The 16013-nt window shown below is 46.9% G+C and overlaps 1 protein-coding gene across 1 annotated transcript in view; it reads right to left on the bottom strand.

Moving 5' to 3' along the window:
- LOC102873017 (chromosome unknown open reading frame, human C8orf76) overlaps positions 1-16013 on the bottom strand; it is a 19177-nt gene that overhangs the window by 2297 nt on the left and 867 nt on the right. The window contains exons 3-6 of the mRNA XM_006879469.1: positions 12129-12224; positions 10728-10871; positions 6662-7119; positions 2865-2997 (exon numbers count right to left, since the gene is read on the bottom strand). Coding sequence (XP_006879531.1) covers positions 2865-2997; positions 6662-7119; positions 10728-10871; positions 12129-12224 — 831 coding nt within the window. The remainder of the gene's footprint in view (positions 1-2864; positions 2998-6661; positions 7120-10727; positions 10872-12128; positions 12225-16013) is intronic.

Below are 16013 nucleotides of genomic sequence, written 5' to 3'. Positions count from 1 at the left end.
ATGTACATATGTGTGTGTGTGTGTGTGTACATTACCATTAGTTTTTATTTTAAATAGAGAATATTTAATAATAGTAATATCCAAACTGTGGAGTTTATCTTTCAATATGAGCTTTCCCAGCCATTAACTGACTTTGCTGTGTGGATGGGTGGGAATATGGGAAAGGTGCATGTTAGCCCACCCACAAGATTCAGTGCTCATCATTTCACAAGGTTCACCCAATTATCTAGGATTAGGGTAGGGAACCAGTATTCTTGTAACTGCCAGAAGGTATGAAACAAAACCGAGCTCTCTGATTGACAATTTAATACGTGCTTCAAATCTTCAGAATGCATATATATTTGACCAAGTGATTCTAATTCTAGTCATATAAAGGACAAATGTACATAGTGATTTATTTGCAAGGACTTCTTTAAAAATCCAGTGTCATCACACAGATTCTGACTTACAGCAAACGCACTGGGCAGACAGAACTGCCTCATGGAGCTTCCAAGGTTGTAAACATTTTTGGAAGCTGAACCACCATCACATCTTTCTCCCTCAGAGCTGCTGGTGGGTACAAACCCCCAACATGTCAGTTAGGATCCAAGCGTTTTTAACCACTGTGCTACCAAGGATCCTGCCTTATTAAAATAGGCACTAAATATTTAACTATTCAACAAAGGAGACCAAAGTAAATACATTCTGGCTGATTAGTGGTAAGAAGCTGCACTGCAATTCCAAAGGAAAGCAGTTCAAATCCACGAGCTGCTCGGCAGGAGAAAGATGGGCAATCTCTTCCTGTGTGATTTATTGCCTCTGAAAACCCACTGGAGGGAGAGTCAGCCAAGAGTCAGTTCTGACTCAACGACACATAACAACAACTGTCCAAACATTAAAAACTATAAAAAGACTTCTTTAAGAATATAAGATGATGTCAGTTCACAATGTTAAGTAAAAATAAAGAGTAAAAAAAATAAATGTACAATATAATCCCAGGGAAGAGTCACTCACCGTCTTTTAAAGCCCCACATCATCCAGGGGACACTGCAGAGCTCACCAGCAGATCCCTGAGCAGCACAGCAGAGGACAGAGATGCTGATGACGCACCTCACTAAAGGAAGCCCAAATCCTAGTTGAAATGGTGAGGAATATTCCTGTGTATTTTCAATGCCCACAGATCTATCTACTCACACCATCCATTCTGCCTGAGTCTGGAGAAAGCAGACGTTTCTAGAATGGGCCTTTCAAGAAGCACTCCCTGGAATACATGGGATATTCTGCAGGGTCTGGAAGGATGTGAAGAGCAAACAGGCAGAAGCAGGAAAACCCATGACCCATATGGCAAATACGGGGCAGGCAGGTTGGTCTGCTTTGAGCTACGAATCACCAGTCGCCAAGTGGGTAAGGACTGCACTGCCAATCAAAGGCAGGCAGAGCAAGCCCCCAAGTTAGTCCAAGAGATACGGGCAACTTCCTCCTGTGCGACTGACAACCTCTGAAAACCCTCCAGAGGGTCCCACAAGTAGTATCCGACATGATGGCACCTAACAACAAGAAGCTTGGGTGACACTCTACAAGGTCACATCACAGTCTGGAGCCTAGACTGGACATGGACTCAGGGGTAATGGTGATATTTTATACTTTGAAAGCAAGCAGGAGATAAGATCAGAGCAACGTTCTGAAATCAACCCAGCAGCCACATTTGGGCAGGTCCCAGCAGCAATGTTCAGCCAGGTTTGAGGGGAGTAAGAAACTGAGCAGAAAGAAACAAGCCAAGCCAGGAGGCTCTGTGACAGTCAAACTTGAGGTGACAGAGCCTGAACAAGGTGCTACAGATGGAGAGAAATGAAAGGGAACCTCGAAGGGCTGGTGAGCTTGGTGCTTGGCTAGAGGCAGGGGACTAGAGATCAGGAGGCTGACCATGGCAAATGGAGGGTCCAAACAACAGCTTTTACTAGGAAGAAAACAAGAACCCACCCACAGCAGATGTGCAGTGAGCATCTGTTCACAGTATGACATTCAGAAGCACAAGGGAAGTTACACTGGTGGGGAAAGTCTAGAGCAGTGAGGTGTTCATTACGTGCTAAGATTCTGGATAAGTATGAACAACAGAAATAAACTCCAAATGTCACTCCAGCCATCTCAGAAGCTTCACGAAAGTTGACAGCACAGCTTTATGTGTTATGTGTTGAACTGCTACTCAAAAGGTCCACTGTTCAAATCTACTAGCAGTTCCATGGGAGGAAGATGAGCAGTTTCCTTCCATGATGCAGCCTTGGAGATCGCAGGGAGGGCTGACATGAACCGGGATTGACATGATGCTAGAGAGGGTTTGGCAAAATTCAACCTATATTTTTAAAAAGTTAATAAAAAAATTTTTAAGTGACATTTCTCTGCAACTGCCAAAGCAGAAACAAGTGGAGCATGAAGAAAATTAACTTGCTGCTGGGAAACGGGGGCTCAGATCCAGTTCTTTCACTTAAAACTCAACCCGGGGCAAGCTGTCATCTGTCCAGTCCTCAAGACCAGCTCGGCCCTGTGCACAGGCTGCTATGTGGAGAATGAAGAGTGTGTGTAAAAGTGCTGCACACGGGCACCCAGTCATCCACATATACAGCCCCCAAACCAACCACTGCTGGCACCTACACGCTCCAGCAGCCAGGCTCCAGCAGGCAGGCACGGACAAGTCCAAGTCCATGACAGGCGGCCCTGCCTCCCAGCTGCCTCTGGAGAACCAGGATGAAGGGGCCGCTTTTGGGGAGTGTTAGTGATCAAAAGACACACAGAGGAGGAACTTGGCTGTGTTTTTTTAAAAAACCATTTGAGCCAGGAAGAACATCTATGATGCCTCGTTTCACACACACCCTAGGGGATGCACTCACCTCAGAAATCAACAGCAAAGTGTCTTCTTTGAAGCGGAACCCTTTCATTTTCTCTTCAATTTCCTGCTGAGTCCTTAAGTTCCTCTCCAAAGCAAATGAGCTTTGCTGGGACTGGATGAGCTGAAGCAAGAGCCTGCAAGAGAGGAGAGCCGTGTGCAGGCTCCAGGGCCGGGATGAGGGGGGCAAGGGGACGGCTGGAGGACAGCCAGGGATGGCCTGGAGAGGGGGCGGCAAGGGGTTGGCAGGGGGCAGCCAGGCCAGCACAGGAGCCCCATCAGGAGCTAAAACCCTCACTAGAAACATCCTTTTAATCCCTGGAGCTTCTGCCTCCAAAAAAATTCCTGCCCAATCGCACCTTTCAGACTCACAGTGTCTAAAAGGAGCAGACCAGAGCTTCTCAAAGAAATAAATCTTCAGGGAGCCAGGCCTCAAAAGCATTTCCGGCACCAAAAGACCAATTTAATCACCTCCAGCCAAACAGCAGACAAGCCTCTGAAGTGAACAGCAGCCCACTTGGGGAACGGGCTCCACAGAACAATTAACCACTGGACCAGAAGGCGAGCAACCGTCCCAATGCTCGGAGGCAGGAAGGGGCAGGGGAAACGGATAGCTGGACAAGAGGAACCCAGGGGGGAAGCAGGCAGATGTTTTCATCCTGAGGGGACTGCCACGAATGTTAAGAAACAAAATGTACACAGACTGATGAAAACCCTGCAATAAGTGCTCCGCCACTTCCCGTGACCCCTTAGGAGAGCAGAAATGCCCCCTGGCTGTCAATCTCTAGACGACCTTCTTCCCATGAAGCAGCCACCTGGTCTGAACAAACAGGTGAACTACCTTTTGGTGAGCAGCCTATTGTCCGACCTCTGTGTCTGTCACCTATAAGTCCTAACACTCAAAACTCAGTGCAGTCCAGTCAAGGCTGAGTGACCGCAGCCCCCTAGGACAAAGCAGAAGTGCCCAGGGCTTTTGAAAGCCTGTCGACCTCTCCAGGAGCAGACAGATTCATCCTTCTCCTACATAGCAGCTGGTGAGTTCAAACCACCAACCCTGGGTGAGCAACTCAATGTAAACTTTCACTCAAACCACAAACATACAAATGAACAAGTGACTAAAAGTATCAATAACTTGGAGGCAAAAGGACAAGCCTCCCAATGACGCTTTTTCGAGAGTCATCCAGGCTCGCTCTGGAGGTCAGTGCCCAACAGCCCTCGGTCCCCTGTATCTCTAGGTCTCTGGCTGTTGGTCTAGAGTAGATGGGCTTCTCCAGCACACTTCTCCCACCCAAATGAAGGCCAAATCTCGACTCTGATGAGCACTTTGCAATTTCTCTACTACTCATCTCCATCTGGTAAACCGTAACCCTCCCCTCTCGCTTTCTTCCCTCCGGCTCTCCTCACAAGGCTCCTTCCTTCTCTGCTTGGGAGCACTCTGAAAATGGAGATGCCTTCAATTCTCCTAGGGCTTCACTGGTTCCCTGTTGTGCCCTGGGGCCCACAGCGCTCCTCTCACTCATTTCATGCACTGACGAATGTTCCAGAGCTGCACTAGACTCTGAGGAGGAAGGTCCCAAAGAGCAAAACAGGCTCCTGCCTGCCAGACCGGGGAGGAAAGAGGCTACAAGAAAACCAACCCAAGACGGAGCAGGGCTTTTCTTGAAAGGCAAGCTTTTGAGAGACATTGAAGCTGAGGCCTGAGTGATGGGGAACTCGCCACAGGAGGATCTGGGTGAGGGCTGGGCCTGAGGGAGTCCCTGACACAAAAACCAGCTTCACTGGTGTGTTTGAAAAGAAAAAGGTCACTGTGGCCAGAACACGGTAAGGGATTTCTAAAAGTAGTAGGAAATGAGAGAAAGGGAGGCAAGGATAAACCACATGGCCTTACAGACAATGGTAAAGAACTTAGATTTGATCTAGATAGACCTCCCTTAAAACAAAACCAAAGCAGCCACTATCATCGAGTCAATTCTAACACACAGCGACCTGCCACCAGGATTCTGAGGCTGTAAAACTTCATGGGAGGTGACTGCCCATTGTTCTTCTATGGCATGCTCGTAGATTTGAACCGCTGACCTTAAGGTTAACAGCCTGACACATTACCACTGGAAGTTTCTGTTATCTCACGTAGAAGAAGCCTCGAGCCTTGTGGAAACCAAGAGTTTTATAAAGGGAGTACCACATTGTGATTTACACATGAAAAGACCATCTAACCTGTTTAGTTTGCTTGGCTCCACAATCAACACTTGGCACCGGCAGCCAGGAAATCAAAAGACGAATTGCATTGGGAAAGTGTGCTGTCAGAGACCTCTCCAAAGTACTGAAGAGCAGCGATGTCAGTCTGGAGAGTAAAGGACGCCTGATTCAGGCCATAGTTTTTGCAATTACTTGCTATGCATCAGAAAGCTGGACAATGACTAGGGATGATCGAGAACTGATGCCTGCTCGAGCTGTGGTGTTGGAGAGGATTGAATATACCACGGACTGCTGGGAAAATGAACAGATTTGTCCTGGAGAGGGTGAAGCCAGGCTGCTCCTTGAAGTCAAGGATACTGAAGCTTCGTCTGACATACTTTGGGCATGTTGCAAGGTGGAACCAGTCCTTGGAGAGCGACGCCATGCTTGGGAGGGCGGAGGGACAACGCAGAAGAGAAAACCTTCCGATGAGACTGATTTGAACTTAGCTTCCTAGTCTCTAAAATGGGGTGTCAGTACCCACTCACGTTGTGAGGACAGGATAAAATAAAGGACACAGAGCATCTACCACGTAGTGACCAGCTGGCAGATGTTCTCATCTGAAGGACCCCCGTGTGATGGCCTCCTATCCTGACTGGAATGAGAGATGATGCTAGGTACTGGGGGGGGAGGGGGACTGGCTATGGAACTACCCCAAGATTTTTAAAAAGAACCAAACGTACTCATCTGATAAACTAGTAGAACACTCAAGGCCATGGCTCTTAGACCATCATCAAAGCCAGATGTGAACATACCCCTGTAGACCAATGTTCAGCCAAACAGGCCAATTAAAGGAACGCTGACACCAGGGAGGAATACACTCACCACAACAATCAACATATGAGACTAAAAAGGGCGGCATCATCCCAAAACAAAGCTTCAAAGGCGAGAAGGAGCAGGAAGGCAGGAGGAATGCAAACAGGAAGTGGAGGAGTGTTGCTAGGTTGTGGAGATTGCAACCAAAGTTATGAAACAAAATACCTATAAACTGTTGACTGGAAAAACAAATTTGCTCTGCCAAGTTTCACCCAGTCCATAATTAAAAGTTAATAAATAATGGGCCTCTTCGCTCACTTTCATAGCGTGCTCCAGTGGGTAAGGTACTGTGCTGACAACCCAAAAGGGGCATTCAGTTAAAATCCCTTCCACAGTTTTAGGAATTTACTTTTCTTAATTCTAACATTTTCCAATTTGAATGTCCTGTCGTCAGCAATGATGCAGGTTGTATTCGTGAACAAAGGTTGTTTACATATAAAAATAAGACCTGTTTGGAGGTTTCTACTTAGATCACAGAAAACCTCAAAATACGCCAAGTGTAAAAAAGAATATTTGATTAGGCATTGCTTGTAGAAAACTATAGAACAATGAATGAATTCTTTTTTTTTAAGTGAATTGAGGGAGTAGGCAGGAAAATGTGAAACAATGAATGACAATCCAACCTTTCTGTACACTTATGTTACAATCACAATAAAGAAAATAAATACATCAACCATCTGGTCTAGAACGTTTTGAAGTGCACAATTAGAAAAAGCTTACGCTGGGTTGTCTAAACCATTCTTTGCTTACCTGGTCCTTATAAAAGAGGCACAAGCTTTGATCTGTGTGTCTGTCCACACGGCCTCGCTTGTTTCTGACACACAGTTCTCGGTATTTTGAAGAACCCTCTCATTTTGCTGGCTAGGGTTGCCACTTGCTTCCACAGAAAACTTAGAGCTCTCAGGTAAGGTTTCAGGGAAACACAAAAGGCCACCTTTTCTTGAAGAAGGAGCAGATGATCTGATAGTTTTGTCACTTGAGGAGAAATGGCTCTGTTTCTGAGAGGGCGCACACGATGCTGAGAGTGCAGGCCCCAGGTTCAGGTACACCTCCGCCAGTCGGCCCCAGATCCAAGGATCAAACGGATGCAGACAAATCAGCTTCTGCAAGCAGAACATGACCTCCTGCACATTCCGCAGGCTTGAACAGACAGACAGCCGGAGGCACAACACCGTGGTTAGGTGGTCCGTGTTGGTTGCTTTATTTTCCTGAGGACCAAAAAACAGTTAAAAGCTTTAACCTGCAAAACTTGTTCAATATTAAAAAGAGACAACTAAAACCTTCCTGTTATACATAAACAAGTCAACCAAGTAGGTTTTAACAGGTCACACACTTGAAACCGTAAACCCAGAAAGACGACGTTACCTAGTAAAACAGTCACCAGCCACCCAAATGCCCCTGGGTCAGCAGGAGGAGCCACGGGACAGTGGCCCGACCAAGTTCAACAGTAAAACAGCAATGTCAGTTCATCTTCAACTTTAACTATTATCTTCATTGCCTCAGATAGAGATCTAATAGACCCAGGCCATTTCTTTCAGATACTGGGCTAATGGTTATGTTTCCATTTTCAAGGATTTTTCAAAATCCAAATGGTAATTTCTTTTGAGTATTTGAACAGACTCTCTTTCCAAATTTCCCTTGGCTTACAGATCGTAACCAGAAAGCCCCATGGCTCTCAGCACTACACGATGTACTGTAATTGAATCCAAATGCCTTCCCTGGTAACCATGACCAGGGACAACTCTTTCTGGCCAGAGGGGGCTGCCTGGCTTCCTCTGACCAGAAAGTCTCTTCAAATCTCCTTAACCAGAGTCACCAACTCTTTCCTAACTTGCCATATGGCAAATATCCTGAGTCAAGGACAACTGGCCTTTTCATTGGAAGTGCAAGTCTGTTGAGAGCAGGTCAAAATGCAGAACACTGCCACCGAATGCATTCTGACTCTCAGCAGCTTTCTGTCGGGTTTCTCAGCCTGTAATCTTCAGGGCAGGGCTCATCTTCCTCCCGTGGAGACACTGGCAGATTCAAACCACTGGAGACTCAAGACCCTTTGGTTCCCGGGGCAACACATTTGGACCGCACCACCACAACTCCTTGCAGAAAGCAGACAGCAGATGAGCTCTGAAGCGGATCTGTATCTCAGGAAAGCCTCATCTCCTGGATCAACTCCCCCCCAGGACTACACTGAACAGGAAACGAATGCACTGCACCAGAGAGACCAGGAGGCCAGGAAGCAGAGGCCTGAGAGGACTCCACAGACTGAGTCAGGTCTTCACCACGTCCTCACGCACCTCGTCTGGTCATGCTGTGGCTCCAACGGCAACACTTCTCATGTGCCATTACTGCTGCTTAGCATCTGTCTTGCTAACAGACCATTAAGTCCCAGAAGGACAAGGAAACCCCATCTCTCTTGTTCAAAAGAAGCTGTGGGGCTAAAATATTTCTGTCCTGGATGTCGCTCTAACACATTTTATCCAAAGTTGTACACCGAACTGTCCTGACGGGCTGTGAGGAGACAGGAATCATGGAAATAAAGACAAGTGCGCCAGAGCTAATAATCCAAGAAAAGGGTCCTAAGGAGGGTCTTTCAATCACCTCACATGCATGGAAAGCTGGACAATGAACAAGGAAGACCAAAGAATTGGTGCCATTGAACTGTGGTGTTGTCGAAGAACATGGAATATACCAGGGACTCATCCACTGGAGAACTGGAAAATGAAAAAGGATCACAGAAGAAGTGATGTGTTTGAGTTGTGGTGCTGGAGAAGAGTACTGAATATTCCATGGACTGCCAAACGAACAAAGAGAGATGCCCTGGAAAGGGTGTGGCTGGAGTGTTCCTTGGAGGCAGGGGTAATGAAGCTTTTCGTCTTTCCTACCCTGGACATGTGGCGAGGCAAGGCTATTCCTTGGAAAGGGGCATCATGCTTGGAAAGATGGAGGGTCAGCAAAGACGAGGAAAACCCCCAAGGAGATGAATGACACCGTGACTCCAGGAATGGGCTCTGGTGTCTCAGGGATGAGGAGGACGGCCCAGGACAGGAAAGGTTTCAGGCTGGCTCTTCATAGGATCACTATGCGTCATTCTCAACTCGACGGCACCTAACAACAATCTATCCTGGAAAAAGTGCAGCCATAATGCTCCTTAGAAGCAAGAGAAGTTCTTGCACTGGACATATCAGGAGGGGCTAGTCCTGGGAAACAGACGTCATGCTTCGAGAAGAGGAGGGTCAGTAACAAAGAGGTGACAGAATGGGAGGAAGTTAGAAAGGCCCAGCTACAGCACTGATGGGCTCAGCACCGGAGCCTGTGAGGACCGCACAGGTTCAGACAGGGTTTGGGTCTCTAGAAACAGGGCTGCAGTGAGGTGGTAGAGACTCGAAGCCCCTAACAACAAATGGGCAAGACATTTTTATTTTGGGGAGCAGGGAAAAAAACTTTTAAAAAGAGAAAAACTGAGTTATCAAGTTATCAGGAATGGATAGAGCCAAGCAATCAGCAGGGTCAGCTGCAACCCAAAGAAAGGGGTGAGGCCCACTCTCTATACAGCCTATTTCCCACCTGCGGACCTCCCCACCGGGATGCTCAGAGGCTCAATGAACAGCCTGTATGTCCACTCAGAACTCAGGTGCTGAGAATCGTCCGGTGGTCACCATTCCACAGAAACAGAGACCGAAGGAGTTAAAAGGGACCTCGGAGATCATCTCCCTCCAGGAATCCAGCCACCCACCACCCTCAGGTCTCGGCAAGGAGGACAAAGTCCGATGAGCAGGAGAGAACAGATGCTGAGGAGAGTGAGCTGCTGGGAAAGTGGGACAGCTGTCTAGCCCAGGCACTGGAAGGGCCGGCACGATGCTCATTTGCAGACCCAGGAGCCTGGGGATAAATGCGGTCAAATCCCATCAAGTTCACTACTGATGAACAAGGCACCTTATCGACCAGTTTATGGGTTCACCGTCAATTAGAAGAGAGGAACTGAAAGAACAAAGCGGAACAGCTGTCCTCCACGTTCTCAAGACAATTACCGCCTGGCTTCCCCTCACCGTGAGAGCCTGGGGTCCTGCGCAGTGACCCACACACACCAAGCCGAGGGCAGGATTTCTTCTGGATGATGAAATGCGACCTGACAGTGTAACAGCATGCCCACAGACAGAATCCACGTTTGTAAGGAAAGTCCTTTCCTCACAAATTCCATTTATAGTAAAAAGCACCATCAAGCATTAAACAGTGTTAAGAGTTCTGTCCTTTCTCCCCCATACCTTTGTTTTTGCTTACCAAAGTAAATATATATTCATTGTAGAAATTCTGGAAGGTAAGTCAATCTAAAGGAGAAAACAGGTCACTCATAACCCCTTCCAGCCTCAACAGTTCCTCTTATCAAGAGGAAAACTGCTGTCAATGATAGTCTCAAGTCATAAAGAATTTTTAATATAGCGGGAAAACTGCTGTAATAAGTGTTGACATCTAAAGACCCTAGACTGTTCATCCTAACAAAATCCAAACACTACTTGTGAGGGTCTTCGGCTTATCTGTTCTCACAAGGAGCCCTGGTAGCACAGTGTTTCATGCTCAGTTGGTAAATGAAAAGGTTAGCAGTTCAAATCCTTCCACTGTGCAGAAGAAAGCTGCACAGTGTCCTCTCCTAAAGCTTTACGGTCTTGGAAATGCAATGGAAGGGCTACATGAGTCAGAATCAACACGATGGTGGCAGGATCCAAACTCACAGGCTTTGTGGCTGGCAAGGGTTTTTACCTCTGTTTTGTTGAATTCTTCTTGGTACAGGAAAGCAGATGGAAGGAGCCGTGGAAACACTTACCAAGTTGGCAGCGATCTGCAGAGCTTCCGCATGCCTCCCCAGGCGAGCGAGGCACCGGGCCTGGCCTTCCTGGACGTCCCTGCTCATGGCAAAGTTGGTCTGTGACAACTTCTCAGAGATGATAGAATACTCCTGCAGAGCTTTCTTGCCATTATTCACCAGGGAAAGGGAGGGGGTGGGGAAAAGGAGGAGAAAACACAGCAGGAAAATGATTCAGTACAGGGCTTTCTCCAAGGTACAAGTACTGGGGTAACTGGTCTCTATAGAGACCTGAGCTTAATACAGAGACAATTCCCGCAGTTCTAAGTCACTACTACTTTCCCAAAAGGTAGAGGAAAAAAATGCCGTGGAAAAGATCACAGTCTACAAGCCTGGAGTGTGAGAGAGGGGATCAACTTTCAGCTAAAAAGGCTTGCAAAATGAATAGTAACACTGGAAAGGAACAGAGTCCTCAGTTCAATCAGCCATCTGAGACCTAAAACGTTTGCCCCTAAATTCTAAACCTAAGTTCAGAAAAGCAGGAGAGGGCAGGAAAGAAAGCTGAATGGAAATGAGGAACCCACAGAGGAAACAGAACAAGAGCTGTCACAGAGGCGGATGCAACAAACGTCACAAAAGGTGCCTAGGCTGCAGAACAGAAAAAAAACCCGAATCCAGTGCCCACGAGTTGATTCCTGGTAACAGACACCACAGAAGGCACGGACTGGCACCATCAGATTTCCTCCACGGGAGCAGCTGCCATGTCTTCCTTCCTGAGGAACGGCTGATGGGTCTCAACTGCCAACTTCCCAGCTACCAGCCAACAGTCAAGCACTACACCACTAGAGCAACTTCAAACTACTCAAACTCCAATGAAACAAAAAGCCATCATGACTTAGTATATTTATTCTTCAAGGATTATTCAGAATCCTTATAAATTAATCAGGCCATGGTTTAAATCCTGGTTTTGCCACTAAATGTTGTGTAGCTTTTTCACTGGCAAAACACAGCACTCTGGAGAAGACGGAACGAGACAAAAGGTGTAAAACTATCTGGGATCCAATTATCAGAATCTCCCCTCTCCTTACATCGTAGGGTACTCTGGTGCTGTGTCATCGTGTGGGGGCCATGCTCCAGGAATCCACAGTAACAAGGAGGTACAGGCCTACAAGAACCCTGAAAGACCCCTCTAGTGAGGTTACAGGAAACACATGAATTACAGAGAGCTAACAGAAAAGAGGAGAAACTTGAGATGCTAAAATTACAAACACACATCACAAAATAATACATTCGCCTTAACTACCACCAACTCATAACCATCATTTAAATCGGTGGTAACAGATAAAACAAGAGCTGCTTCAAATCCCAGTCATGCAGCGCAGAAGTGCAATCACTCAGAGGACCAACTCCCTCTCCCTCTACCTGGTACTCCTGCCGCCTGTAGGCCAGGTCCCCTCTGAATTTCTTCAGCGTCAGACCTTCAGCATCGTCACTGCTCTCTGTTTCTTCATAAAACCACTAGAAATCGTACAGACGGTACGTTAGAGATTGAAGCAGTCTTTCCACCTCCAACTCACCTCACTCACACAGTAACTAAGGCCGCAAGTGATCTTCTTCCTAAAAGACAAAGAAACTGACAACCAGAAAGGCAAGTGGCAGAGGCGAAGTGCAAGCCAGGGTCCTAGTTTATAATTCCCATCACCCTCGGGGGTGCCAAGGCTGTGAATCTTGACAGGCTGTACTGTGATGACGTACACATTGCTATGAAGCTGGGTGACTTGCCACAGATATTTCACACACCAACCGGGTCACCTGTAGTGGAAAGGTTTCAGCAGGGCTTCCGGGTTTTGACAGGCTCAGCAAGAAAGGTCTGGCCATCCACTTCCAAAAATCACTGTTGTTGTTAAGTGCCACGGAGTATGACCCATAGTGACCCCATGAGCATCAGATCTTCTCAGCTCTGTCCTATTCTGCACCATCCTCATACTTCCTGACACACTGGAACCCACTGAGGCAGTCACTGTTGTCAATCCACCTGGCTGAGGGTCTTTCTCTCCTTTGCTGACCCTCTGCTTTTCCAAGTATAATGTCCCTCTCCAAGGAACAGCCCCTCCTGGCAACATGCCTGAAGTATGTGAGGCAAGGCTTTATCATCTTTGCCTCCAAAAAGCACTCTGGCTGCACTCTCTCCAAGACATTTATTTGTTCTTTTGACAGTCCATGGGATGTTCAGTCCTCCTCTACAACATCACAGCTCAAAGGCATCAATTCTTATTCACTGTCATCCTTATTCACTGTCCAGCTCTCAAATGCACAGCAAGTGATCAGAAAGACCATGGTCTCAGTCAAACACACAATAGTCCTCAAACTGACATTATTACTCCTCAAAAATTTGGAGAGGTCCCTATCTGCAGATTTTCCCAGTGCACTTCATCTCCTAATTTCCTGACTGCTGGAGCACTCAGGGCCTGATGTGGAGACTAACTTGCTATTAAGATACAAACGAAATGGTTACTTTGTTGTGTTTGAGGAAAACATTGTTCTAATTGCTACATCACTCATTTGTCAGTTTGCTGTATTGAGATAATTTGGGGTTTCTATAATGCTGAAACTTATGCATACATCAAATGCCACAAGAGTTATCCCTGGCAGGTTGAGACAGACTAGGAAGCAGGACTGGCCATCAGTTCTTAAACAGCAGACCTCTGAAAACCCTAAGAACAGAAGAAGAATGTGGACAGACTTCCAAAAATCAGCCAATAAAAATTCCATGGAGCACAGCAGAACACTGATAGTGGAAAAACTCTATCATGGAAAAATGATCAGACAGATGGTGCTGGACCGGGAGTTTTTATTCTTGTGTGCACAGGATGCCCTAGTAAGTCAGTGCTTATTTAATGACAATTAACAGTATCCCAAATCCCTGGACCTTTTCCCAGTTCACTTCTTGGTTTCTCGAGCCCATTTCCTGCTTTTAGTATGTACAATCAAATGCTAAAGGTAACTTTGAAAGGCTGTATATGGGAAAGCAAAAGTGAAATGAAATTCCACAAACACTAAATGTCTGGCATCAAAAGTACAAATGTTTTGAAGATCAAATAGATCAATGCATTTAACAGCTCGCATAGAGCCTTGAGAAGCTGTAGATAGATATTAGCTATTATGTGAGAGAGCTGTACACTTACTCACTGCCAAGCAGCCGGTTCCAACTCACAGCTGACCTTCCAATGAGTTTTCTGAGGCTGTAAATCTGAAGGAAGGAGACTGCCCATCTTTCTCCCGTGGAGTCACTCGTGGACATGAATTGCCAGGGAGGCAGGACCTCTGCGTTAGCAGCACAAATCCCTACAGAAGGCATCACCAGAGCTCAAGTGTAGATAAATATTAGCTATTATGTGAGCAAAGTGCACATATAAGATAATGCTAAGGTAGTATGAAGTAAGTCCATTATTCAAAAACATTCACAGGATTCTGTAATGAATAAAGACGTCAATTAAGCACTGCTGAGGGCAGAAAACAACCCACCTCAGCACCCTGGGTCTAACCTAAGTGCTTCAGGCAATGTGAAGTGCTTTAATAGAAGTTAAGTCCCTGCAGAGAGGCGAGGAAGGCCCTCAATAAGACAGAGTGATACAGTGACTGTTACAATGGCTTGAGCACACCGGAGATCGTGAGGATGGTACGTACAGGCCAAGGTGAGGCTCGGGGCTGTTGTTCAGAGGGTTGCTATGAGTCACAGCCAAGCTGACAACACCTAACAACCACAACTCCCTATAGGACTCTGATCTGGTTTATATAGGGTCACCATGAGCTGGAGGCACTTGATGGCACTAACAAGTCACTGCCTGGCCTACTCCTTTACTAATCAAAAGGGTTCAAGCCCACCCAGTGGAACCAAGTAAAAAGGCCTGGCAACCTGCTTAGAACCAAGACAACTCAAAGGAAGTTATTTCTGCTCATTTTGACTATGCAGCACATGGGCTCATCATTCTGACTCAAAGTGACCTCAAATGTTTCGGAATAACAAAGCTCTAGTGGTTTTTTTGGACTGACCTTCTGAAGTCTATCACTCTGGTAGGTCAAAACTGCCAGCTTTTAGACTAAAAGTTAAGCTCCACTCAAGAACTAACAGGTTTCAAACATAGGCTAAAGAGTGGTAGTGGTGGTGGGGAGGATTGTTAAAGACAAAAATATGTGGAAGGAAAAATCAAAAAAGGCTTCCTGGAGGAGGCTGCATTTACCACGTGCCTTGAGAAAAAAGTATGTTCCAAGGACTTTGGGAAGCTCTGGTGGCTTAGGGATAAGAATTCATGCTGCAAATCCAAAGGCACGTCGTTCAAACTCACCAACTGTTCTTTGGGAGAAAGATGGGCAATCTCCTCCCGAAAGATTGACTGCTTCTGAAAACCTGCTGGAGGGCCAGATATGGGTTGGTTTGGCCATCGTCTGACTTGATGGTACCCAACGACTTTGACCATCGTTCTGACTCTATGGTACCCAACAACAATGACTGTGACTATGGGATTAGGGGTTGGATATTCTGGGTAAGAAGGAATCACTAAGGCAGAGTATCTATGGTCTGACAGTGGAGTAAACAGCTATTATTGGTGGACAATCCCGAGCGGGCTCTGCAAAGCAAGCAGAACCTTGCTTGCTAAAAAGGAGTTGACTGCACTTATTGATGAAACTCAAAGGTTAAAGCCACCAGTATATGGTTACATCTCAACATAATCTGCACAACTGGGTCAATAAGCAGTATTGAGATGGGGGGGGCGGGGGGATGGAAACCGTCACGGATTTCATTTTACTAGGAGCCCCAATCCGTTGGACATGTTCCTTGGAGAAGAACATCATGCTTGGGAGGGTGGAGGGACAGCGCAGGAGGGGAAGGCCCTCTATGAGGTGGATCGATTCAGTGACTGGGATAATCGGGATGGGAGTGTCAGAGACAGTGCGATTGACACAGGACAGAGAGGAGTGTAGGGCTGTTGTGCACAGGGTCGCTATGAGTCGCAGGCGACTCGACGGCACATAACAACAACAGGAGCCCCAATCAGTGTCCACAGAAGCTGCAATCAAAGAACCCAGAGTACTGACATCCTGGACAAGGCAAATCCGCTGCAGAGAAAACACTAGAATGTCAAGCGGCGGCGTCGGGGATTCCGACGACTCGCAGAATCAGCAAAGGCAAATCTGCAGAAACGCAGAAAGCAAACGGCGTTCTAGAAAGTTCTAGGGTCGGGGAAGAGGCTCGGGGCAGGGTCGGCCCGTGCGCGCCGCTCTCCGACGTGGTGGCCGGGGCGGCCG

This window comes from Elephantulus edwardii, unplaced genomic scaffold (assembly GCF_000299155.1).
Source record: "Elephantulus edwardii isolate Elephantulus edwardi_28Jun2011 unplaced genomic scaffold, EleEdw1.0 scaffold00003, whole genome shotgun sequence".
NCBI lineage: Eukaryota > Metazoa > Chordata > Mammalia > Macroscelidea > Macroscelididae > Elephantulus > Elephantulus edwardii.
Note: the sequence above shows the minus strand (reverse complement) of the source record. Positions and strands in the feature narration are given on the sequence as shown.